The following is a 27322-nucleotide window of genomic DNA, read 5'->3' as shown; positions in this document are numbered from 1 at the left end:
GTCAAAGATATGTATAAAGTAGCCATTTTTTCGTATTGGAGAGACATTTCATATTTACAAAGTACTACAGTGTACTGAAAACGCTTTAATCGGTCAGATATTATTATCATTGTAACAAGCGGCAACAGCCTGCTCCGGCACAAAGCCATTCCGTCTTTCTCAAGCTTGGGAATCAGCCAGTTTCCAGCGCATCAAGCCCATATACCAGATGTTTCAGAGAAGACTTTCAAACTTTCTTTCTTGCCGCCGCGGTGGCTCAGTGGCTATGGTGCTCGGCTGCTGGCCCGAAAGACGCGGGTTCGATCCCGGCCGCGGCGGCTGAATTTCTTTGGAGGAGAAATTCGAGGCCCGTGTACTGTGCGTTGTCAGTGCACGTTAAAGAACCCCAGGTGGTCGAAATTTCCGGAGCCCTCCACTACGGCGTCTCTCATAGCCTTAGTCGCTTTGGGACGTTAAACCCCATAAACCAAACCAAACCAAACTTCCTTGCTGTCGCTCCCCTCTATATCTTCTCCTCACTATCCTCTCCCTTTCCCTTTCGTTTCCGCCGGCTGCAGCTCGGGTGCTTAAGATATTAGATAGCAATTGCCGCGGCCGGCAACACTCTTTTGCTTCACTTTTTTATGCGAAGCATACTACTTTAGCTGCCACTTCAGCCCTTCACCGTGGTTATGCGCCTCCAAATCACGTGATACATGACGTCACACCACGTGACACGATGACGTCACGACAGTGGAGAAATGGGGGCCCACCTCGCGCCGTCGCTGCGGTTGTGCGCCTCCAAATCACGTGATACATGACGTCACACCACGTGACACGATGACGTCACGACAGTGGAGAAACGGGGGCCCACCTCGCGCCGTCGCTGTGGTTGTGCGCCTCCAAATCACGTGATACATGACGTCACACCACGTGACACGATGACGTCACGACAGTGGAGAAACGGGGGCCCACCTCGCGCCGTCGCTGTGGTTGTGCGCCTCCAAATTGCGCGACACGATGATGCTTCGCATTCTCCAGGCTTAACCAAGTTAAGCCTCAGCCATTTTTATTTTTTTATTTTAAAAATAAACCACTACCACCACCTATTTTGAAAAATAGGCTTTTTGCGGTAAAATATAGCTTTTCCGGCACAGTATTACCAGTGTTGATGGACACCGGAAAACCGGTGAGTCGTCTTAAGTAATTAGTAGCTGGTTAACTAATTTTTAATAATTAACTTTTTCACTAGTAGAGTTAGGCGCCTGGTTGCAATTAGAGATTTGTAGCTCGTCGTTAGAGACAGCCGTGTCAGTTTTTATAATTTCGTAAACGTGATTGCCCTTGACGCTGTTGCTTGACAAAATTTGGCTTTCATTGACTAGTTACATGCACTGGAAAGGTTGCTTTGCCTGCATGCTTTTCGAAAACACATGTATTTTGGCACAATGAGGGCAAATTTTGCCGAGCGATCAATCAATCGCAATCGATCAATCAATCAATCAATCAATCCATCAACCAATCAATCATTCATTCACTCAGTCCGTCAGTCAGTCAATCAGTCAGTTCGTCAATCAATCAATCAATTAATCGAATTACACAACCTGATATGGACACTACAAAATTTGTTGCATTGTGTTTCGATGTCCTATATTTCGGGCCCACTTCTTTTTTTTTAGACAATGCTTATTTGCTCACTCATTAACTGCATTAGTAATTAAACTGTTAAGGACTATGTGCAAATGGCTCATCACACCATGGCCCACTTTGCCTCTCATCCTTTTTAAGCTCTACCAGCTGCGCTTTCCAAGCATCCGGGGGTGTAGCTCAGATGGTAGAGCGCTCGCTTAGCATGCGAGAGGTACGGGGATCGATACCCCGCACCTCCAGAAACATTTTTTTACTTTTTTTTTGCCCAGTATCGATTACCACAGTTCATTTCTCCAGATTGCGGTCGCTAAATCCACTGTCCCCCGTTTTTTTTTTCTTCAACACTATTTTTCACGTTCTAACGTAGAAATTCACTCTATGGCCTCCTATTTCTATAAGGCGTCACCTGTCACGGATAACACGTCGACGTGAGTGTAAGGGTATGAAGGAAAATGTAGCGTGCTCTAGTGTTAAATCCTAAAAAAAAAATTCGTCCATTGAAGAACCCGGAAAATGACTCAGATTTTCAGATATTTCTCAACGGGAGGGAAACAATAAAGCACGAAATGTGGTTGATGAGAAAAGTGCAGTAGGAAGAGAAATAAGCGTCACAGTTGTTAAGCATGAGTTGGAAGACTATTACGGTAAAAAAAAAAACTATACACATCATCTTCCTCTTGGCCGGAAGGGTAACAACACACTCAAAGCCATCTTAGCCGCACTGCCACACTGTGCACATTCAAGACCAGAAAATCAAGACTAACTCTTCTAGGCTGACCAGCTTCCGTGAGGTGCTGCATGGTGCTAGACATCACACTGCGAGAAGTTTTCGGTGTTTAGTACGCCCCACTGATTTCTAAGGACTGTCGGAACTAATCTGTGCGAGTGCAAGAAGCATTTTATCACCTATTCTGGAGCACACAAGAAGAATGGGTCATCAGTGAACATCTTCGCGCGCTATTTCCTTGAAATGTTGAGTTTTCTCTCAGTTACACATGAATATATTCCCATTGAGTTACGCGGTGGTCGCAACAGGCGGCCGAGAGATGGCGCCAGTTGGGGATGCTCAGAAAAGGGGCACATGAGTAAGCCAAACTTCGAGAGGCAAGGAACACCCCGTGATAAAGCGGGACAGAGGGCCTCTAGAGTATAAATTGAAATTTCTTTGAAATTGCATGAATATAAGCTGAGTAAAACCGCCGTAAAATAAAAGTAAAAAAGCCAAGTAGCAAACGTAAGTGCTACAAATGAATTCTACAATATTAATGAAAGGGTGGCAATGATATTAATTAAGCTCAATAAGAGATAAAAATTGTAGGTGCTGCAGGCCTACGCACCTCCGTCCAGCCATGACGATCAGATAATCGACAGCCGCTATGAAGACTTGGAATGAACAACAGAGAGACTTAGCATGCTTTCTAAACACGAATACACCTATATGGGAGTAAAAAGACTAAGCTGTCCTCTAGCACACTCCATTTTTATAAAAGGAAGTGTGCTAGAGGACAACTTTTCTCCCTTTTTACTCCTGTCTGTTTAGAGTACACGCACTAGCGTAGACGTACACCTGATTTAGCAAAATGTCGAGTATCCTGTGTCTTTCTATCCTTGGTCACTCGTCTTTTGCGCTGTTTTACAATGTGCACCTCATCACCGTACACCGGATGCGCATGCGTAGTGTCCGTATACCTTGCACCGCCTCTGCCAATGCGCGTGCGTAGAATACGTCCGGTAAATCGGTATACATTGGCGCTGGTCAGTGTCCCGTCGAGTTATCTTTAAACGATAACATATTCAGTAATATTCTAAATTGATCAACACCACAAAATAAAATAACTTAAAAAAAAACCCCTGTGCCCCTTGGTTTCTGTGGCTGTTGCCTTCTGTCATATTTATAACGAGCCCCTCATACCCCTTCCCTTGTTTGCTTAATTGCTTAGCGAGGGCCTCGATTCTGGCAGCCTTGACGCCTTAGGAAGCATAAGAGCGTTCTCACGCAGCTTCCACCCTCTCCGTTCGATGACGTTCCACGTCACACCTGCGGTAACTCAGGATGTTCTACGTCCGCCGCTTGTGAACGTTGGTGGCGCTGATGACCACTCTCAAGGTTAGGTTACTTGTAAACATAAATGCCCCCGAAAGCAGAAGAATTGACAGCCGTCGCCGTAGCTCAGAGGTAGAGCACCGGACGCGTAATTCGGAGGTAGTGGGTTCGGATCCCACCGGCGGCAGGTGGTTGTTTTTTCTTCTGCTTTTCTGATCAGTTATCTTTAAACGATAACATATTCAGTAATATTCTAAATTGATCAACACCACAAAATAAAAGAACTTTAAAAAAAAATCCCCTGTGCCCCTTGGTTTCTGTGGCTGTTGGCTTCTGTCGTAATGAGTAAAGTAAGAGCACAGTATACTGAGCTCATGGGCGACTTCAATTCGAGGTAGGCGAGGAGCACGCTGGGTACCAGGCAGTGGGCGACTATGACAAAGGTTCTAAGAATGACAGGGGTGAGTTACTAGCAGACTTCAAGAACGACACAGTTTACGGATCATGAATACCTTTTCCCGCGAAAGATAGAACCGGAAGGGGATATAGAAGAGCCCGATTGGGGAGAGTAAAAATGAAACTTCGTATGGAGTGCACACCCTGGTGTCGTGCATAATACAGAAGTGCTCGGCAAAGCGCGATATGAACCATATAACGGTCAGGTGCCGAGTTCGCCTAGTCTTGAACAGGGAACGGAAGAAACTAGGAAGGAAGAGGCCCATCAACAAGCCAGCGGTAAGGGGGATAGTAGGAGAATTCAGGGCCTCTCTGCAGCACAGATGTTTGGCTCTAACCGAGGGCGTCGACATTAGTGTTCAAGAAATGAAGGATAACCTCAAAGGTATTATTAGGGAGCGCGCATTATAAGCACACTGTGGAATATTTAGACCGCGGATACCGGTAAACTCTCTCAGGAGACAAATGAACTGACTAAGAAACGTCAAGTCATGAAAGCGTCTAACTCAACCGACAGACTAGAAATGGTAGGGTTACCACTGTTAATGAATGAGCTTAAGACATCCATCTAACAGAGTGTATGTGGAAAGAATGGAGCATACTCTAAAGAACAGAGGTAGCCTGAACGCTGTCACGCAGAAACTAGGAATAAAAAACAGATCTGTATGCTAAGAGACCAGCAAGGCATTGTCATTACCAGTAGAGATAGAGATAAGTTAGTTAATGTAGCGCAGGAGTTCTACACAGATCTGTAGAGAAGCCGGTGTAATCAGGCTGACAATGAGAGACGCGGTAATGCAAAGAAATTGGACATTCCTCTTCTAACTAAAGAAGAACTAAAGAAAGCCTTAAAAGCAATGCAAAGGGGAAAAGAAGCAGTTGATAATCCGGGAACAGCTGATCTGTTGAAGGAAGATAAGGAGATTTTGCTAGAAAAACAGCCCGCCCTTTACCGACGTGCTTCATCACCTTTACCATATCGGAAGAACGCTAATATTATCTAAAACATTAAGAAAGGTTACGTCAGGGACTTGAAAAAACTACAGACCGATAAGCTTACTGTCCATTGCCTGAAGAGTATTTACTAAGGTAATCGCTAAAGGAGTTACTACAACCTTAGACTTCGATCAGCAAAATGATCAGCAGGCTTTCGTAAAGGCTATTCGACAATGTACCATATTCACACTATCAATCAGGTGATAGAGAAATGCGCAAAGTATAACCAACCCCTGCATATATTCTTCATAAAGATTGCGAGGAAACATTTGACTGATAGAAACCTCAGTAGTCACGTGGACATTACAGAATCATGGTGTAGATGAGCCTTATGGAAGAATACTGGAAGATATCTATAGCGCCTACACAGCGCCTAAGGAAAGTAATAAAATCCCAATAAGCAAGGGTGTTATTCAGGAAAACACGATCTCTCCAGTTTTTTTACCGCTACTGAAGGCTCACAGATGGCGCTAGTTGGTAGTGTCCAAGAAATAATCAATTCGCGCAATATTCTCGTCCAGCAATCACGCACATTACTGAAAAAAAAGCTGTATACTGAAGGATCAGTCACAGTTTCTTTGCGTAAGAGCTTCTGGCTCAACACACGTTCTTGTTATATAAGTGACGAACTAGAGTTATCCAAATCTTCGTTGCTTCACTTTGCTACCTGCGAAGCACGGCTGTTGCGTGTTTAATTTCTGCAGGTGCAGAATTCCTAAGAATTTCACCGTCGCCTCGAGGAAGATCATGCAAGTACGACAACGTTACTGTTACAACTGCTTTTATAAGCGTGCTGTTTTGAGTGGCGAAAATATCTGCAGGTGCTAAATAACGAGGGTCAAACCACGGGACAGAACCGATAGGAGTAGACTTTGAGTAAAGAGGATTTCTTCAACAGGAAAACAGAGCCAAAAGGATTAAAGGGATATGAAATGAGCTGGAAGGATAATGTAGCGAGCATTCACGCTAGATTATGCGACACACTGCAACAGTAACCCCGTAACAGGAGAAGCGTACAGCGTCATCCCGCGCCGGGGATTAAGCTTGAAATAATATAATCCAAGCCATTTTGCTCTTGTTTTGGACAGAGCAGCTCCTGTCTCATTGTCGCAACATATTTGAAGAACCTTGGATATAAAGCCGTCGAGGCGCTTCAGTCGGTTCTAACGGCGAAGGCAGTCCGACTTCAAAAGAATAACTGCCATTTGTCTCACTCTTATATCTCGTCATGCACGTGTTCACGAAAGCGCAAATCTCTGTTGCTCAAACCAAGGCCGCCACCGAGACGACTAACACATGTGAGTACGCTGTGAAACCAATGCCTGCTTAGCAGCTCAAATATAAACACCCACGCCTCTACCTGAGACAGCCTGAGCTTTCTTTTTTTCTTTTTTTGTCTTGTAAAATATGTAGCCGAAAGGAATAGGCCGAAGAGGCTAAGCAGTCTTTCTGCGAAAACCTGGTCCCGTCGTCGCGTTTTTTTTTTCCTGATCACGGAAATCGCGGAAAAAACCTTTCTGAGACGGGATTTTAAAGTATTTCTTCGATATTAACACACGCGATTTGCAACGTGCCCGAGATGTCGTTTGCATAAGGAATGCTATGAACGCGACGAAAATGAGCTGTGTTCTCCGCTGGCGAAAGTGCGAAACAGAGGGAAAAAATCATCTGGAGGCGCATCAGACACGCATAACATAAATCCTTTCGAAGATCCTTATGTAACGGCGTGTCGGTTTGGCGTCGTCTCCCGTGGTCCTTCGGTGGTATTACGTCTTTTTTTTTTCTTCTTCTTCTTCTTCTTCTTCTTCTTATCAGCCCCCGCTGTGCACAATCCGGGGGCTTTTTCGAGTGGAAATCACTGCCGCACCCGTTTCTTCACAGGTAAGGCATTGCGCATGTTACGGAACCGGTATACGAGACTCGCTGGCGTGGCGTCGAAAATTAGGTTGGCGAGGAAAAGGGCCCCGAGGAAGCTTCATCGCGAGCTAGCTTTAAGCAGCTGGGGAGGAGCGGAAAAGTTGACGGTGCCTCCGCGGGAGCCCAGAGGCTATTTTCGCTCTTCGCGACTTGCATAATGCATGAGGTAGCGGCAGCTAGATGGCGCTGCCTCGGGGGTCTTTTCTGTTTTGCTTTTTTTTTGCTTTTTCCTTTTTCAATATGGAGTGAGGCGTGGTCGTACTCCTTCGCGAACTCCGCACCGCATGCAAACGAGCACCCAATATTCACTTTTGAACTTGAGTAAGCGTTGACTTCATTTTCGCACCGTGTGTTTTGTGCATGGTATTCGTGCCTTATATCGACGCAGGTTTCGGTTATATAGCGGGCAAATGGAACGCGTTTGTGAAGAGCAGACGAAGGCGCCAAACGGAAGGCGAGAGCTTAAGGAAGTAGGCGGTTGCGGGGAGGGGGAGGGGGCGGGGTGTTCTACCAGTGGCGTAGCCAGAAATTTTGTTCGGGGGGGGGGGGGGGGGGGAGGGGGGGCTCCTGTTGCAGCGCGGCCACCTCATAAAATTTTTGGAAGAATCAAACGCAAGAATAATAACTGCATTGTCATTGACAATGACATTGTGTATTAGATACCGCTACGCATTGTCTAGACAAGTGAAGTATGTATTTTTTAAATAAAAGAATCTATTCGTATATCTTAACAATCGTGGCAGACATAACTGTTAGCAATGCTCCCATGTTTTTGCTGATTTAATAAGTAAAGAAAAATACCACACGAAGTCTAGAACTATATCAGTCCGAAACCAGCAAAGCAGTGCAGGCCGCTGATATGAAAAACGTAAAGGCCATGAAATGAGCAAGTAGAGGACAAATATTTTAATGAATCTTTGTCGTTCAAGAACCTTTACATTTTTGTACATATGCAACGGCCAGGGAAAAATCTAAGTGACGCTGCCCTTCGTTCCAGTGCACTGCGCAGCAGCAGCTGTCACCGCTCATGTATTGCGAGTAATTGCACCGAATTTTTAGTCGCAACAGCAAGCACATGTATAAACGAGTTCTGCAAAATATATATTAGATGTGAAAAGATAAAATGAAGTTTTAGAAATGCGAATATACAGCTTGATAAGGGACAAAAAGTGTCACTGAAACAGTCACTGCATGTATACACAAATCCTCGCAACAAGATATTTAAATACACGTATGTATCCGTTAAATCTACGTATCTAAGCATAAGTCGCTCTATATAATGGGTCAAACAAGGCAAATAAACATCGTGCGCAATCACACATAGTAAACTCACATAAACAAAGAGAGACCATCCAGGCAAGAACAAAACTTTGATAGCAGAAGTCGCGATATCTACTTGGGCCATGCTGTGGTCGGTGACAGATAGAAAAAAATTCGGCGGGGGGCGAGGGGACGGGGGCTGAAGTCCCGTACCTCCCCCCCCCCCCTCGGCTACGTCCCTGGTTTCTACATCTGAGTATTCCCTTCCCATGCACCTTATCTCATAGCAGCGAACAGTCAATTAGTTTCTTTTTATTTTACCTAGAAACCTTAGTCTAGTAGTAGCACGCCATATATTAGCAGGTGCAATGTTGCGTCTCTAAGTTGATAACATTTGATGTCCACGATTTCCCTGATTAACATTGGGATCATTTTACAAGCAAACACTGTATTCATATTTTAGGCGTAGTATGCCCTGCACTCATGACCCCCATAGGTAAGAAGATAGGGCCAAAACAACATGGAGACGTCTTTATCGTGTCCAACATGGGTTGCACATTTCGGACGGTGAAACAATTTTCTGACTTTGTAATAATAAAGATGAAGTTTATCACGGTGGCGAGCTCGATCGGGATTATCTACGACCAACCTTTGTGAGCCTTGTGGCGAAATTTAGCCCATCTATCACTTTTACCTCTTCTGCCAGTGTTCGGTGCTCTCCGTAGAATTTCCTTGCAGATCCCGATCGCTCGACTAGTGCTTCGTCTATGCATTCCGATTCTCCTCACCTTCGAGGCAAGCGCCAAAGATATGCCCTGAAAGTAGCGTGCGATTATATTCAGGACTATATGAAAATATCAGGTAGATTCCTCTGCTAGAATAAGAATTCACTGCTTTTTCTTCTTCGTATCTTTTTGAAAAAATTCTACTTTTAAGTCCCAAAATTATCTAAATACTCCACTCCTTGTACATGAGTGCGTTTGTATATGCAATGCACCCTGGCTAATCTCCCGCTTGGGGTATGTGCCATTAATCCTGAGGACATCATTATCATCAACTGAGACATGCCTCACGACTATTGGGGGTTCCCTATAGTATCCGTATTTGCCACTTGTAGTTAGGTTCGCGACAACATCAACAAACATGCAGGCAATGAAGGGCTTTAGCTGCTGCAATGTCTAGCAGTTTCAATCCAAGTTCTGCTTCCGCCTTCCGTATTTCCAGTTTTTATACGTGGTAAGTCACAGTAAATGTTTATTACTTGCTGAGAATTCCTCACCCGACCTGTATTTCTCTCTTATTTCTCGCATGTGTAATTCTGAGATGTGTGCGAATAGTTGAATGCGAAAATAGTAAATTGAAATGTACACGCGCGACACTTCCTGAGTACTCCATTCACACGGCTGCGTTCACCTAAAACTGTCGAAGCTCGACAACTCCTTCAAATCGGTTTGCAGCTGCCGGTTCGTGTTTCTGGAACGTCGCTTCTTCTTCCAACGGGCTCTCAGAGCACGGCGACGGCTTCCCGAGAATGCGTCCATTTCAACGGCGTCGCAGTCATCGCATGGAAAGCGAGGCAAGGAAGCGTTGTCGCAGAGGAGGCATCTCCTTGTCCCGCTCGCTTTATGGAAAATATCTGCCACGCCATCGAGCGCGTTTTAATATTGCAGCTCGCGTTTCAAACTGTCCGTGACGCTTCACCAGTTCAAGCGAGCTTCGAATGCCGCCAGAAAGGAACTTTGTCTTTACGCGTGCCCGAAGTGTTTACGTAGAGACGCGGTACCTTTAATACCGTGCAGTAAACTCTACCGAGAGAACGTCAGCCGGTGGGAACAAAAACTTCAAGAATATTCTAGGCCTTTTTTATAGCGAATAAGTGAGAGCGACAGCGATACTTGTGCCGAATATGACTTGTCGGTCAAGACCATTTCGGCAGCATTCTCCTTAAGCGACGCGAGGTGGCGCGAGTGTACTATTACGGCGTGCAGTGACGTCAGCGCTCTTTACTGCGGAGATTGGTTTGGTTTATGGGGTTTAATGTCCCAAAGCGACTCAGGCTATGAGGGACGCTGTAGTGAAGGGCTCCGGAAATTTCGACCACCTGCAGTTGTTTAACGTGCACTGACATCGCATAGTACACGGGCCTCTAGAATTTCGCCTCCACCGATATTCGACCGCGTCTTTCGGGTCAGCAGTCGAGCACCATAACCACTCAGCCACCGCGGCGGCGTTACTGTCAAGAATGTTTCCCTTACAGCTATGAGGCTAGAATTTCCAAAGCTTTTTTCTCCGTTCGACTAAGTAGAAAAGCGGCGGTGATAGCTGAAGCGGATTTGCCGATCAATTGGCCGATCGATACGCCAGCCATGATATTTAAACAAGAGGTTCACCTTTCATTCGAGAGCCGCTCATGCACACAGCAAAGTGATTTCGACATTTTATTGGTAAAGCTGCTCTTACGAGATTGAGCATAGCAAAATACTACAAGTACAGTGGCTGCTATACAATGTTCAGATGGAGAGAATGAACTGAGACTCCTGGCGACCGTCTTTGTGTACGGAGGAGTGCATGTAGAAGAAAAATTAAAAACAAAAGAACGGTATCTGCGTCCACCATGAAAACAACTTCTGTGTAGAGCTCCAAGAAGTCTAGTGAGTACTATTACCCAAGACAAAAACTACATGAAAAAAAAATAGGATTTCAACTCTTCTTGAAGCAGAATCATTGTTGAGATGCGGTTAGAGTTTTCTTCTTCCTTTTGCTTGTAGCTCTACAAAGACCGCGGTAAGGCTAACATCCCAACAGCAGCTTACTACGCTCTAAGGGTCTGTGTGAATAGTCAGTTTGAGGCTGAATTAATTAATTAACCATTTAATTAAATAATAATTTAATTAATTAATTAATAACCGTCGTGTGAATATTTTTGCATTCACACGACGATCCTAGTAAATTTCAACACATCCAGCGTGACCTCAATTGAATGCAACCCTATACAAGTGTGTCCAGAGGAAAAACGAGTAAACGATCAAAAATGTAACCAGCTTTAGCTAGAAACATACTTCTCCTTTTCTCCTTCTCCTTTTCTGCATTATTGTCCATCAGTTCCCTTCAAGGTGAGGCGCCGAAAGGCTTTATAAATACTAAGTATTTACCTAGCTTTTAAGACATGTCCAAAAGTCAAATTTCTTTACTATTAGTCTCTGGGCTACACACAGTAACTCAGATAAACACATAGAGGGCGAAGAATGAGCGCAATTTACAAGAGAAGCAACATAAACTCGTCGTCTTCATACTGCACATAAGGAACGCCGGACATCGGCTCTCCATTACAGTACGCAGGCTACATAGCCACGATCAGCACGCCCCGTAGCCTCCAGAGTGATGCATATATTTGTTGGCCCTTATGAACCCAACAGCTGGCGCGCGATCGTGCGTGCGTCTGTGTGTGCTTCGTGTGTGCGTGCTGCGTTGAGTGCGTGTCTACGCTGCTCAGCTTTTATGAGCCCCGCACGAAGAAGTGTTTTCCAAGAACGGCCCACAGTAAAAGCGTGAAGCCGACTAAGCTCCGCGCGGCAGTTTGTGTATCTTTTACGGCCCCTTTCACTGTTGGCAGCGAGCGCTGTCTGGCCTGATGGGAAGCTGTCAGGGGGAGAAGGGGGGCGTCGGGGTGAGAGAGAGAGAAAGAGAGAGAGGGACGTCTGATCTTGCTCCCATTTCCAGGGATGTGTGATAGTGCGCCTGAAAGGAAAAGCTGTGCCGAGTAGGTGCACGCGTTGTGGATATATTGCTTCTTATTCTAGCCGTAAATTCACCGCGTGTGTTTAAGCAAATTGAGTTCACTTTTAAGCGCGTTACCTGTCTCCTCGAGCAACGAATTAACTTCCGGCAAGCTGTTTGAAGCTTCTTGAGCGCGCTTGTAGAATATGTTTTGCAAGTTTGGGCATGCGCATAGGCGGTAGATTATGCTCTCGACTTTTTCTTTTCTCCCACATGTTGGCATGTGGTAGTAGCTTTGGAAAGGACTTGCTCTGTGGCTGGTCTGTATATGCTCAGGAATAGTATCCGCCACGAAGGAAGACAAATACACAAGCAGAATGTGTGTCTTTCTGTTGTTCTGGGTCGGTGGGTCCGTATTCACGCCAAAACGTTATTCCTAAATGGGCCAACTAGCTCAGCAACGGGGCCTTCTCAAAGCCTTCTGAGTGTGTGCCATTCATCTCTTCACGTCGTGTTTGTGTGTGTGTGTGTGTGTGCGTGTGTGTGTGTGTGTGTGTGTGTGTGTGTGCGTGCGTGCGTGCGTGCGTGCGTGCGTGCGTGCGTGCGTGCGTGCGTGCGTGCGTGCCTGACACAATATTTATATCATGTGCATACTTTGACTTATGCAGATCACTATGTAATACCTTTTTTGATAAAAGGTATTGGCTCGCTTCCAGTAATGACTCCTTCCAGTACTGACTCCGACGCGCTCCACGACGCCATGAAGTCTGGGCCTAGTAAGAGTGCAGTTCACTGAAGAAAACAGGCTTTGTCCGATCGCCCGGCCGACATTGCTCGCCGAGTCTTTCACTCGTCTCGCTAGGTATAACAGTTTCAAACCACTGCCAATTTTTCGTTCAAATTGTGGTTATGCAGCACGAGTTGAGTTTGTTATTAGCTACTCGTTCGAATACACTTGGGATTATTCTGCCGGCTATTTATTAAACATAGCGGTACTTAGATGTTAATTAGGCTCTGCATTTTGAGGCAGGAACGCACCCCTGCTGTAGCCGTTTTACGGCACAGCACATCTAATTTTTGCAACCTGACGCGGTCACACATTATAATTTTAGCAAAACGAACATGCCGCGCTCATCGCGGAAGCACCACTGCGACTTACACCCATTTTATTCATTGCGGCTTCGTGTAACTGATTTCCTTAAATCGAGGCACGTTTGAGGGTGCTGACACATTCGACGCGGTAATGTATAACCACGTGACAATTTTTAATCTCGCGGGCATTAAGCTCAAAACTGAAACTGTCCTTTTGCAACGGGCTCAGCTACTTTTACGTTTAGAAGTTTGCACTAGAGTTAGCGATTAAGAAGTTATTTTGTTTAGCTTTATTAGTTGGCAAATAACGAGCAAAAAAATATGCTGACAAGGACACTACTAGTGAATATAACTCTTCAGGAGTCGAATCTTCGTGGAGCAAGTTTCAATTTTTAAACCTCGATGTTATCTCCATCTCTTTCCTTTTTGTTCGCTTTAGTCAGGCGATTCGCTGAAAAAAAATTTCCTGCCTTTCAATGCGGAAGTAAAGAGTCAGGAAGGCGGTTCATCGCGCAGTGAATTGAGGATTATGCGCATTGAAAAACAAGCAGAAAGGAAAGACGCATCAAGGAGGGGTGAAGCCTCGTTGTGTTTGTTCTTCGTTTCTATTACTGCAGTTTACAGCCAGCGCACCTGCCGCGCGCTTCGTCGCACTTTGCAATCTTTGGTGGGTAAACAGTCTTGCGAATACTTATCGCATGCTCTTCTGGAGGAAGAACTGACGTGCACATTGTTGATGTTGTTGCAGCGTCGTTGTTTTAGTTCCCCTGCAGCAGAATGCGGAACTCTGAGTTTTGTCGTAGGCTTATCTTTGTTTTTGTTGTAACAGTGTGTGTTCTCTTCTGTGAACACCCTGAAGCGCGGTGTTTACGAGACACTTCTACGAGAATATATGCAGCAACTGGTATAACAGCACTTTGTTGCCGGTCATGACAAGAGCTAGAGTTAAACTGCGTTCCAGCGTGAATGAGCGCACATATCCATAATGTCAGAAGTTTCAGTACTCTTGACTTAGTCGCCGTCTTGTGGCCTTAGTTTACCATTTATTCCTACGACGAGGCAAAATTTTCTGACTATTTCTTGCTGAAATCGCTTCACTCTGAATTTTGTTGCATACCGTCACCTCATTACCCTAACAAAGCAGGTTCCCTTCCAACGGTAGACTGCTGCCCTCTCACTTCGTTTTACCATTGTCGCCTCTTAGTACAATTGTTTATCTATTTAAATCCTCTCAAAACCCCACGGGCGTTGTAGAAAGGACTGGGATGACAAGAAAGCAAACGAACTTTCAAAGGTGGCTAGCAGAATTGCAAATTATTAGGTTTCAACTCCACGTAATAAGCGCCAACGAGAGTTCAAACTATGATCGTCGGCTACATAAAGGCAAAAGAAATAGAAGAGAGGCATTCATAGAAAAGCGTTTAATGCAGACACAACAAAGACCCTGCCGAGCGAGAAGTATGACAGGTGCTCTATACACAGCAGCCAGCTGTCACGAGAAAGGGCGTCACTGCGCCAGCATGGGGAACCGAGTTTTCAGGAACTTCTCGGTCTGGTCGAAGGGGACGCCCCTCTTGGGGACGATGGGCGTTGTGCGGCGCACCATCTGGATGCACTCCGGGATGGGGCACACCGATAGGCACAGGGTACACCCGGTGCAGGTGTCCGTCACGGTGGGCAGGTGCGTGTCGGCGTCGAACTCGATGGCCTGGTAGCCCGAGTCGTTGCAAGTCATGTAGCATTTGCCGCAGTTGATGCACATGTCCTGCGAAGTATAGGGTCACATATGTCATCAATGTGACTGCTAGCTCAGGAGCACTGCCTTCCAACACTTTTCCAACCAAGTTAAAAATATCTGCTTTAGAATACTGTCTTGTTGTTATTTTTGGGTTTCCCAGGGTTGACAATGAACAAACGTCTCTGGAGAAAGCACTCCGCCGTGCGAACTGTCGTCCCTTAAGGGAAGCCTAGTTTCTGAGACCGTGGCCTCAACCTCCATCAGCTGGGAACGTCACCAAAATACCCTTAGAAGGCCGCAGGCTTGAGTACCGCTGTGTATACTCAATGTGGGCTTCCTTTGTCTTCCAATACCAAGGGACAACATGACGGACATGCTACGTCTATTGAACTAGACTTTCCACTTTAAATACGTGCGTACATAGCTAACCAGGCCTTACTTCGTTAATCTCCCTGACTTTATTCTGTCCTTCTGTTGTGCTGTAAACAAAAACGGCTCGGTGATCGCCAGCTGATAGAGAGCGAGGTAATCGATGGTGGCCACATTGATCATCAGTCCTGGAGGTTCAACAGGTGTTGCTCCTATTCCTGAGGACGCCGTGCTTGTGCGACAGGTTTCGATTCTTCTGCACGGACATCCTCAAGTGATCTCCGTGAAGCCCTTGATTGGTACCTCCCCTGCCGCTCTCTTTCCACCTTACATAACTTCCTCACTTCCCCAAGTGACAGTAGCCAACTGAAACTGCCTTGTGGTTAGTCTGAAAGCCAAGAATCTCATCCTTCTGTCTGTGGCAATTCCATATTGTTTTCTTACGACCCTAATCATGGATTCTTGTTTTGTACAAATACAAAATACAAATACATTTATTCCAACATATAGGATGTTGTTAGGGGTGCACCCAGAAAGCCTATGACTGGTTTGACAGAGGGATGCACCCCTAAATACTGAAAAAGTGGCAGCAACAGAGCGCGGACAGTACAACAACAACTGAAAGACTATCGTGCATATCGTGCATAGCAACTTTTCGTTCAAAGTTGTGTTCTGGAATTTGGGTGTGAAATCCGGAGCACGTTATCAGGATGGTGGCAGCACAGCCTGCTGATGCAATTACTGCACTTTTTACGGGATTTCTGCCTATTTACTTGTAGTAAAATACATTGATGATGTCTACTTTTTTTAATATAGACGAAACCAGTGCTCTACACAACGCTAAGCGATGCTTTGAGCGCCAAGAGTAGGACAGAAACCTTACCTCATCAATAAGAGCCACAACGTGTTCAGTGATGTCGAGGTCTCCGAAGGTACCTATCTTCTTCAGCGACGCACCAATCACATCCTGCAGTCATATTTACCACAAAAAAGCGAGTGAGACACTACACATCTTGGCAGAATGCTATTCGGGCGATTTTTCATGTCATAGGTTGTACCGTCTCTTCACTGCCATAGTAATGTATTATCAGCGTGAAATGAAACGCCCACAAGAAAATTCAAACATCAACTGTACAGTGATATCATGTTAGGCATAGAAATCTCAGTACTAGCGCAAATTAATTCCATGTCAAAGGTGCGAAGACTGTGCCTTTGAAGTGTTACTCAACAGCGTATACATTTACTTTCGAGGAGCTAATATACTGGCGTTTTTGTTTTGGCATTTCAGTTCTCTTGTTGACTTTAAGTCTGAAGCTGATGCTAAGCCGTGATAACAGTTGAGTGAATTCTTTCGTATCGCTATTATTTCACTAGCCTATTCCCTTTGTGTGAGTACCTGATCACTAGCTGCCCCAGCCTCCTTTCAAAGATTGGCTGCCAATACAGCAGTAGGAAAAGGCTCGACATGCTCAGTAAATATACCAGGATTCTAAAACCTTTTTAGTGAGCTACAAGAGCTGATGATCGCTATTACACTGGCTATTGTTTCTTCAGCTGTACGGGTCCACCACCTCACAAGCCCTTACCAACAAAGATCTCGACAAATATAGCAAGTGCTTTTGCTCTCCTGTTTTTCTGTCTTTACTGAAGTAGAATGGCTTTTTGCTAGCTAAAGAAAAACTTTGTCTAAGAGGCATCCCGTAGTGAAGGATTTCTTAAACAGCCCTAGAATATAAATATCCCGGAGCTTTGACACTGCTATTTCATAAAACCGAGCTATCGAGGTCCATGTATAACCCCCGAACTAGTGAACTACATAGCTATGAGTGACAATGTCAGCTAGTGAAAGCCCTGTACTGTCTCTAATTTTCGACATTAAAATGCGTTGTAGTATAATACAAGGACCGTCCTTACCTGAACGTTCGGTATCTTCCCTTTGAGTTGCCTGATATCCCGGATTGCGGCAGCAGCTTTGTCTTCAGAAAGCAGATCATCTCCGAGTTTCTCTTCAGCCACAAGAGCTTCCTTCTTATGTAGGTAGGGCCCGAAGCTTGGTAGAGTCTGCAACATAACGTCAGAGCACACTTGTGGCGATTTTGTCGGCTATTATAGTAGTCCTAATGCGATTATTGCACGAAGTCAGTGCTAACGATGGAAAACTTAAGACAAAAGTTTCCTTAGTTTTCTTTTAGAGCGCAGCTCTTTTGCACCCGTCCGTGGGTTGAGCCTCGTCGCCGTCGCCGTCGGTGTAACCAAAGCGCGAGAGGAGTGAGGAGAGACGCGGAGAGCGAGCGCGCTCCCCTCAAAACCGGCTGTGCCAAGCGAACATCCACCACTCGCTCATAGATGGCGCTATATTGGTGCTCGCTGAGCTCGCCGTGCGCACCGTCGCCCGTCGCCACTGCATGTACGGGTGTCGGGTGGCTAGGCTACGGGAGGGGAGTTTTGTCTTAGGCAATAATTAATTAGAATAATTAATATAAGAATAATTATTCTAATAATAGTATTTATTCCACGTTCCAAAATTTTGTTTACATAAAGATCTTTCACTGTAACAGAATATATTGGCGGGATAGATGAATCATAGCTGCAGATTTATGCAATGGGGCAAAAAAATGCGTGTGTAGAGAGATGAGTACATGTGCCTAGAGAGCTGGTACAGGGCACCGTGGAGGAAAGTAAGCAATATTCTAGATCAGGTAATGTGTTTCCCAGATCATATTTGCGGTCATGCTTATTTCAGTAGACATAAAAACCGTGCAGCCACAAAAGCCTTGGTCCTAGCATAGCTGCTGCGTTAATATCTCAATTATTGGCGCTGGAGCATATGCTAGAGCACTCCAGACAAGCCTGCTCACCTTTGTACTTCTGTCTCGCTTGTCCTCTACTTGCTTGCATATGTTTATTACTAAAATAGTCTACTGTCTCTTTAACTCTCATCTCAAATGACCCACAGAACCTGCATAGTAGCCGGGCGGTGGCTCAGTGGTTATGGCGCTCGACTGCTGACCCGAAAGACGCGGGTTCGATCCCGGCCGCGGCGGTCGAATTTCTTTGGAGAAGAAATTATAGAGGCCCGTGTAATGTGCGATGTCCGTGCACGTTAAAGAACCCCAGGTGGGCGAAATTTCCGGAGCCCTTCACTACGGCGTCTCTCATAGCCTTAGTCGCTTTGGGACGTTAAACCCCATAAACCAACCAAACCAACCAACCCTGCTTAGGTAAATATTTGCGTAACTCGTTATGGCAGCTCAGCGTTGCAACTAAAAGGCTGAGCCTTCTTATCATACTGCAAACGTTAGAAGAATCTTGTCAGAAAGCGTAAATTGAAGCGGCCAAGTGATAAGCATCTATTTGGCAGGCACTAACAAAATGTTCGCTATATGCTTATGAAGAAGCAAACGCCAGTCGTCAGATGGTGTTAGTCTTCACCATTTCACGTCTTAGCTGTTTTGTACCTGGCTTCCAAGTCTAGAAGGCTTGACCACCGGCTTTCCTTTCTGGTGCGGCCGAACTGGGGGTGACTGTCCGTCCCATGATTCCATGCCTTCTAGGTTCTTCACGTACAGAGCTGCCTTGAGGCCGGTCAAGTAGTCCTCGATCACAGTGAAGTCCTGGTTCTGCACCGAGCTGCAGACCTGTCGAAAGAGGGCCAAATACAGCATGAGAAAAAGTTGAGACTCTCAGTCGTATCCGGAGAGGATAAATGCCAGCTGTAATCGTACGACGTCCCGCCTTTCCGAAAGAAGCACTTCCCTATGCTCGCAGACACGACCCCATACGACATCGGTCAAAAGACGGCTATGTCGACCAGAAGTAGTTCTATACTGTTACGAAGAGAATGAAGGAGTAAATTTGGGAAACGAGGGAAAGATTGCAGATAAAAAAAGGCAGTGAAGGTAACTAAACCCAGGCTTGTTTTGCCACCCTCCTTTAGTTGGAGATGTTATGGATAAAAAGGAAAGACAGCAGGGAAAGGAAAGCGCTCCGTGCACAAAGAGATGCATGCGCGCTGAGTATAAGATGTCTCTTAGAGATATCAACTACTGCCGAAGATGTCGCGTTGGTTTTACAGCCATCCGCATAAGTCGCCAATGTGCGAGGACCGCCCGCTAATCAAATTACAGCTATTGCTGTGAAAATATTCAGGAAACAGCGACAGCGCGAAATCGAAACTATGGGGCTCGCCTGTAGTACGGAGGCGCCAGCCTGCAGGAACTGGTAGCCGGCCTCCGCCGAGTCGATGCCTCCCGTAGCCAGGATCGGGAATCCTGGCAGCGCTCGAGCGATGGCTGACACAGCCTTTAGTGCGATGGGTCGGATGGCGTTGCCCGACACGCCACCGTACGTGGTCCGCTTCTCGACACCGACGCCCGGCCACGGGTCGTTGTTGTACTTGAGGCTCATGAGACCCGACACCGTGTTCACTGCCGTGACGCCATCGGCCTTGCCTGCAACCGAGGTACTATTCAGGCAGCGTTCAACATAGCGCTCCAGAGGTGGAGCAATTACTCGTTTGATGCATTACTCGTTTTCGAACAAAGCATGACAAGTTTCCACTTCGGAAGAGCGCCATAAGAAGATTGCCTGGCGACTTTGCTTAAATTGGTAAATTGGTTTTTTGAGGGAAGGAAATGGCGCAGTATCTGTCTCACATATCTCGGCGGACACCTGAACCGCGCCGTAAGGGAACGGTCCTCAGTAAGGTAGGAGTGAAAGAAGAAAGAGAGAAAGAGGTGCCGTAGTGGAGGTCTCCGGAATAATTTCGACCACCTGGGGATCTTTAACGTGCGCTGATATCTCACAGCACACGGGCGCCTCTTGCGTTTCGCCTCCATCGAAACGCGGCCGCCGCGGTCGGGTTCGAACCCGGGTACTCCGGCTCGGTAGACGAGCGCCTTACCACTGAGCCACCGCGGCGGGTTTGCTTATTATCGCCTTTCTCTTTCAAATTTTGTTTTACATTCGTATGTTATGTTCTTGGGAAGGGCAGTCGATGCAACACTGGGTTGGGTATAATGGTCTTGAAGTGTGAATGTATTTGAGAAAAATGTGCGCAGAGTACGTACTGAGGGATTAGATAGAGCGTTTGTGAATTCCATAGACATCGACCTGCTAACTGCTAAACGAAAGCAAGATGCGAAAATTGCAGTTGTTAAAGCAAAACATCATAATAGCTAAGCAATCCATAAGCAAGCGCAGAAGTGGTAACAAAAACACTGTCGATCCATTTAACTTAGATACTGATATGCACTACAGTCGGATACAACTCAAGAACGCAGCGGCAAATGTGCCTCAAAGGAAGCCTTCCAACCAACGGCGTTCATTAATTGTCATGACGTCACGGTCAATCCCATTTCATGGAGGCACCTGCCAATCATCTTCGATTTCATGCTAAGGGATTAGCCGTGACGTCATTAGAACCAGTCGACGCCATTGGCTGAAAGACCTTCTTTAAAGGGTATTCGTCGCTGCGTTCTTGAGTTCTATGAGACTATAACTAGCCTGTAGGCTGCAAAAACAGTCACCTTTTGCACCAAGAGAAGAGACTTTAAAAAGCTCTGTTCACTGGAGAGGATGATTGTGTGCTTATTATGTATGCTCCATGCTACTGGTGTGAACCATATAGTAGAGGATACATGTTCAGTTATGTTCTGCGCTGTAACTTAAATTACAAGTGTCCTGCTTAATAATAATCTTATATACCGTCCACCGCTCTACCAACTGAGCTATCGACGTTTATATACCGCCGCCGCGGTGGCTCAGTGGTTATGGTGCTCGGCTGCTGACCCGAAAGACGCGGGTTCGATCCCGGCCACGGCGGTTGAATTTCTTTGGAGGAGAAATTCTAGAGGTACGTGTACTGTGCAATGTCAGTGCTCGTTAAAGAACCCCAGGTGGTCGAAATTTTCGCAGCCCTTCACTACCGCGTCTCTCATAGCCTGAGTCGCTTTGGGACATTAAACCCCATAAAGCAAACCAAACCTAATCTTATATACCTCGCCTTCGTAGATTCAACCACTCACCTTCGTAGGCTGCCTTTGCAATATCGACAACGTTGGTGACATTTGGAGTAAGCTTGGCGAAGAAAGGAATCTTCACAGCCTTCCGCACCCAGAGACAGATATTCCGAACCAGGTTCGGATCCTTTGAAGAACGTTCCAAAAAAAAGCACATTGCATGTTCAAATTCAGTTTCCCGTAGCGTATAGCTCACAACTGGTATAAAAGTGAGCCTTACCTGGCCGCAAGCCAATCCCATTCCTCTTTCACCCATTCCGTGCGGACATGAGAGGTTCAGCTCCAGCGCATCGGCTCCGGCCGCCTAAACAAAAAACGGACATTCGCTTCAGTTCACAGTGATCAGTACATTGTCAAAAACGCTCACTCTCAAGCGCGCCTAGACTGCAAGTTTATGGATGGCGCCTCTTATAATACAGGCGTACCTGGATGCTACGGCAAGATTTGGTGCGCACTGGAGAGCGCTCACACAACGCCTCCTGTAGGCATTATTACCCACTTGAGTAACATGCGCGGAGGTTTTGCTTACGACACAAAACGTTGAAAGCCTTTAACCCGAAGAAAATCTAGTCCCTATGCACATAACAAGCACTTCAGAACAGCACGCCAAATTTTCGTGAGTAATTGCTGCATTGTAAGTAATGCCATGACAATGAAAGACTAACTTTCTGCTCCTTTGAATTGTGCATGAAAGAGCTTTAGCACGGCGCGGTCGACCTTTGCGAGCCATGCGCAGGTGGTTCAAAAGAGTTCAGTGTTGGCACACATTTGCCACTGCAAAGACGTTGTTGGGTCCCATAGCTTATTAGGTCATGGTTGCTGATCGCGGAGAGCGTTGAGCTAGCACTCTATATACGTAAATGTTGTTTGCTGCAAATAGCTAACTGTATAGTTACTTCACCGTGCCTTCCATCTTTTTTTTTGTAATGTCAGGAAGTCAAGGAGTAATTCAAGGATCTTTTAAAACAGCGGTTTGGGATCCTTGACCAGATGCTGAATATAGGCGTCACGGCAAGCGGACACGCTAAAATAGCGAGCGTACATTCACTGAAATAACGGCGGCAGGACGGCTGCAGGAGTGTGTGCTCGAAAAAAAAGCTTATTTAAAGACAACAGCGAAGAAACGGGGGACAAAGTGGTCACTCAATTCGTTAAATTTTTATGAAATCAGCACTTTGCTAAACACCTGTAAAATAAACAGTACGAAAAGTTATATAACAAGCTGCGAAACAGAACTTTAAAACGACCAGTGAAAATTCTGATTGTTACCTCAGCCCGTTGAGCAAGCTCCGTCCAGTCCTTCTCGTTGAAAGTACACATGATGCTGGCGATCACAATCTGTAGGGTGTACGGGAGTTATTTCAACGTATTGCATCAATTTAGGGAGAAAAAAAAACAGTTACGATCAGACATTTGAAGCAACCTCACACTGAAATGAAAAGAGAGGACTCTGACGCCTGGCGTAATGAATAGAGTTGTACTTAATTATACAACTCTTAAAGGGACCGTATAATAAATTTGGTCAACTAACGAAGTGTTTTCGGCAGAAAGACACTAAATTTAAAATTATAACGCTTCAGTCGTACTGACGATTCCACGTACACTAGGCTTCACCTTGGTTAGTTTCGCAATTAAGTTTATAACTATCTAGTCGAGAAATAAAACAAGATTGAACGTCTACACTGAACATTCTTTCTTCTCATTGCAGATCTCAGTTTTACTGAAGAGCTACAGATATTCTATCAGCGTAGATGCAGACAAAAATTATCGTTAAAGGAAAGAGTTTCTTATCTGTGGAAAGCTCAACTCACGTGGTCGGGGAAGTCCCTCTTGAGTTCGGCTATGCTGCCGCACCAGTAAGCGGATGTTTTCTCGCTGATGAGTTCGATGTTGAGGAAAGAGCCCTGACCGGGTCCGTAGGTGTGTCCGGAGGTCGAGCCACGAATGATGCGTGGCGAGACGTTTGTCACCACATCCTGCGCCAGCAGAGTTTTATGCCTTAAAACAGTTCAATGTGAATGCGTGCGAAGGCTTTTACGAGAATTCGAGGACTGAAACTCGTCGTCGATAAGCCCTTCCGTCACCCCCTGCCGTAACACATTTCGTAACACATTTCGTGTCGTAACACATATTTACGTCCAGAAGCGTTCTGCAAATTAAAATCAGAAATCCCTTTTCTGTCTTCATTACTTTTAACTTTCCCTATCTCCGAACAAGTTGAAAAATATCATTTTATACCTCATATTTTTTTCTTTCATTTTCTGTCACACTCGTGCTAATGAGATATTACCCACACGCCTACCCTACCTTAGACACCGGACCAAGCATCAACGGCCTTTCCGATATCTCACAAAATAAACTGTTGGGCTAGTTGGTTTATAATTAGCAATACTGGAACCAGCGAAACAGACGCAGGACAAGAACAATGAGGCACGCACACAGCCAGCGATGTTGTGTGTGTGCGCGTGTGCCTACTTGCCCTTGTCCTGCGTCTCTTTCGCTGGTTCCAGCATTCCGCTTCACAAAATAAAGAACATCTGATAAGTACATGGTTCGCACGCCACAAAGAGGATCACCAATGCAGCGTGCCGCTAGTTACATCACTGTCTGTCTTCATTTGTAATGAGTGCTTGCAAAGACCAGTGCACAGGGGCTGAAAGTGGATAGGCTCGTGGATGCTACGTCGAAGAGTGATGCGTTCAAGGGAAGGATGGCATTCTGAACTTTCATTTTCATGTAAGATCTCTCAATTGCATCACCTAATCTAACAGTTGTAGTCCACGAAATAAAAAAAAATCATATAGTATCAACACCGCAGATTGTGGTATGCATCGTCAGTCTTGTTCTACCAGCTGTTAGCCTTTCGGTTCTGGCTTTATTTCTGGAATGTGAGTGACTTGCCTTGTCCAGACCAAAGGTCTTGGTGAGCGCAAAACCCCAGCCAGCTTTGAAAGCGCGCCGTATCATGGCGCTCGAGGTTGTCGGAGGGGCGCTGGCCAGCCCGAACGGATTCTTGAACTTGAGGCCGCAGAACTCCACGCTGAGGTCCACCAAGTCGATGGGCGTGTAGAAGCGGGGCAGCTCCGGTACCGGAGGTACTGACAGGTTGTGCAGAGACTGTAGAGACCATTCAAAAGAATCTGCTAAGACGAGCGTAGTACATCTGTAACATTTATGTAAAGTTACACTCCAAACGCAAATACACCTATATGGGAGTAAAAAGGCAGCGAGGTGTTCTCTAGCGCCCTCCTTTTGTGGCGAAAGGAACACTACGCGAGTCGCCGAGCCATTTCGCGAAGCTGACCAAAAGCCATACTGCGCATGCGCGAGGAGCAGTGACGTCACACGGCGCACAGCTGGAGCGCCGCCGCCGTCGCTGCGCGGGTGACTCAGAGGTGCCGCCGCCGCGCTCGCCAGTTGCGCATGCGCAGTAGCGGCGCATAGCTAGCGTGCCGGGGCCGCCGCCGCTGCCGCGCGCTCTCCATCGCCTCTCTCTCTCTCTCCTCGTTGCTTTCGCAATCCTCCAGGTTTAACCAGAGCTGAACCACTGCCATTCACCTTCCCTGCAGTCGCATAGTGGGAAAAATTTTCGATTGAATTCTTTCACAGCCATAACTGTTTTTTTTTTTGCTGCCGGAAAAATGTTAACGTGTCTACAAGGAGGCAGATAATCATTTTTTACAAAGAACAATAACTGGGCGGAGTTCTCCCTCTATTTTAGTCAATGGAGGCGCGACTTGACCCCACCTTTGCTGAACCGATTCCAGTGTATGTGCCTAAAAGTACAGAATGGAGCTATATCTAGCCGTTTTGTGATGTTCACGTCCTCTTCGCTTTTGCTGATTTATGCTTATTGCCCAACAGTCTGACTAAACGAGTTAGCCTAGGTGCGCAGTGCGCTAATACGTAATATGAAAGAAACATGGCAGGATCTTATACCCGAAAGAAATAATTTGGTGCCATTTAAAGTGATAGTTTTATTTGTTGAAATGCATATCACGCAAAAAATATTATGACGATTCCTTTTTCTTTTGCAGCTGCAATACGTATTTCTTTGTCATGAACGCCGCATTTCTTATTTTGGCCATAGTATTTTAGGGGTATTTTTTAGGTTTTACAAATCTGCAGAATGATGTAAAAACTGCAGCCTGAGTAGTAAGCTAAATACCACCATCGTTTGCTTTGCTAATGAATCTAAAACACATATCGTAATGTATTCATCCAATGAATGGGTGTAAATATTGCGTCTTAATTAGAGATCCGCGCAGTAGAACTGGGGACTTCCACAACCAACCTGCAAGTACTTGTGGATGTGCCAGGAGGCTGTCTTTCCGTCGTTGACGGCTTCCACAGTGGTCTCGGAGACTCCAGCCAAGTCTCCCCCGCAGAACACCCACGCCTCACTCGACTGCATCGTCTTGGTGTCGACTTCGGGCTGCCCGTATTTGTTTAGCTTCAGTGGACTGAGCGCATCCACAACTGAAAAGACAAGGTTTCAATAGCTCTAAAGTCTAACTTAAGCAGATAGAAGTCCTTAAGCACGGTCATAAAAGTACGAAACTGCTTTGGTAACTAATTTTTTAATTTCCATTTCGGAGTGGAAAATGTTAGCAAAGAATCTCATCAGAATCTTTTGAGTTGTTCTTCTTGTGTATGTGAATCTCAACGTTTTATTCACGTTCGCAAATAAGTGAATTTACATTTACTGTTGTCCGTCTCTTATTTGTAACAACTACATCGGAACTACTTTATTTTTTACAAAGAAAATGCGAAAGGTGTTATCTCCCCTCACTTATTTCATGACTTCCCTACACAGCGCACTCAGATGTTGTGTGCTTCTGTAGAACATAGAATTCAAATATCTCGAGCGCTCAGGAATACAGCTCTCATGAAGCAAATGTGTCTGACGAGACGAATCACTTAAATTGTTTTGAATCGCTCCCACTGTATTACAAAAGCAGAAAAATTAAGCGCCATTTTTTGCACTCTAAATAACAGCATCGAATCATGATTAAAGACTAGGTAGCCAACAGTCATATACCAGTGAATGTACACTCGCTTTGAAAAGTTTAATGGAAGGCGACTTTGTCGAAAAGTTTTAATTTCTTTAAATCTAAAGCATAATATTCCATGTTCATTGGTGCAGAGTGCAATGCTCACAATCACAATTATGCTGTACTGCACATATGTGGGGGGGGGGAGGGGGCACTGACCAAATTTTTTCGTTTATATTTCTTTCCATTTACTTCTGACGGCACCTGTACAGGATGGACCACACTTAACGGAAACTCTTGAGTACCGCCTTATTAGTATAGTCGCGCAGTGAAAAGACGCTACACACGTCTGCGAGACACATCATCGTCTACGAATACACTACCTGACATATCTCCCAAAGTCGATCCGAAGGCGGAAATGATGAAGTCGGCTTTCAACCGGACCACCTGCTCCTCGTCCTCAATCCAGCTACCGTCTTCCGTCTGTTCCGTTCTCAGGAACTCCATGCCCTTGATGCGGCCATCGTGTACCAGAAGGTTCTTTGGTGCCAGGAACGGAAGGAACTCGCATTTCTCTTCCTTAGCCAGCTCCATCTGGAAGACGGAACGACGTTGAACAACATCTGTGTTATAGGCTTAAGAGCCCGCCGACTTGAATTGGCTTCCCAGGCATGTGTACACATTAGTGTTCAAGAGTCCGCACGCAAGATCGGCCCTTCCCACAAGAGGAGCCGCACACTGTTGCCAGTCTACGCGCGAGGTTCATGTACTAATATTTTTCAGATAATACGGCGCTTTGATGAGCAGCGCAGGGTGTCAGCATTGTAAGTAGAAAACCAGGCGGAAAGGACGCGTTCACAAGGAGGAGAAGTACACAGGAAAACGCTGGGAACACAACTGAAAATTCTTTACCTGGGGCGCACATGCGAGAGAGCAACCACAAACGTTAACAAAACAACAAACACAAAATTGATTAAGCGACTGAAGATTGCATGTGGCAACATATGTCCCATTCATGAAACTGTACTCTTTTGCCGTGAACTTAACAGAGCTGTCGCTGACGCATTCAGCTCCTAACTGCTTGATTTTG

General features: G+C 45.8%; 1 protein-coding gene and 1 non-coding gene across 2 annotated transcripts in view; one reads left to right on the top strand and one right to left on the bottom strand.

The window, feature by feature from the left end:
* Positions 1 to 1795: 1795 nt before the first annotated feature.
* TRNAA-AGC (transfer RNA alanine (anticodon AGC)) lies at positions 1796 to 1868 on the top strand. The gene has a single exon. It is a non-coding gene; the product is annotated as a tRNA-Ala (tRNA).
* Positions 1869 to 14517: 12649 nt separating this feature from the next.
* Positions 14518 to 27322, bottom strand: part of su(r) (dihydropyrimidine dehydrogenase su(r)) — a 33608-nt gene continuing 20803 nt past the window's right edge. The window contains exons 11-22 of the mRNA XM_089549278.1: positions 26616 to 26826; positions 25533 to 25717; positions 24140 to 24355; positions 23050 to 23214; positions 22508 to 22576; positions 21459 to 21542; positions 21245 to 21365; positions 19407 to 19669; positions 18677 to 18856; positions 17133 to 17279; positions 16102 to 16185; positions 14518 to 14876 (exon numbers count right to left, since the gene is read on the bottom strand). Of these exons, the coding sequence (XP_089405404.1) occupies positions 14619 to 14876; positions 16102 to 16185; positions 17133 to 17279; positions 18677 to 18856; positions 19407 to 19669; positions 21245 to 21365; positions 21459 to 21542; positions 22508 to 22576; positions 23050 to 23214; positions 24140 to 24355; positions 25533 to 25717; positions 26616 to 26826 (1983 nt within the window). The 3' untranslated portion in view covers positions 14518 to 14618. The remainder of the gene's footprint in view (positions 14877 to 16101; positions 16186 to 17132; positions 17280 to 18676; positions 18857 to 19406; positions 19670 to 21244; positions 21366 to 21458; positions 21543 to 22507; positions 22577 to 23049; positions 23215 to 24139; positions 24356 to 25532; positions 25718 to 26615; positions 26827 to 27322) is intronic.

The sequence above is a fragment of the Amblyomma mixtum genome, chromosome 1 (assembly GCF_055824585.1).
Source record: "Amblyomma mixtum isolate Tamu chromosome 1, ASM5582458v1, whole genome shotgun sequence".
Taxonomy (NCBI): Eukaryota; Metazoa; Arthropoda; class Arachnida; order Ixodida; family Ixodidae; genus Amblyomma; species Amblyomma mixtum.
The sequence above is the reverse complement of the archived record's forward strand: the minus strand, read 5'-3'. Positions and strand labels throughout refer to the sequence as shown.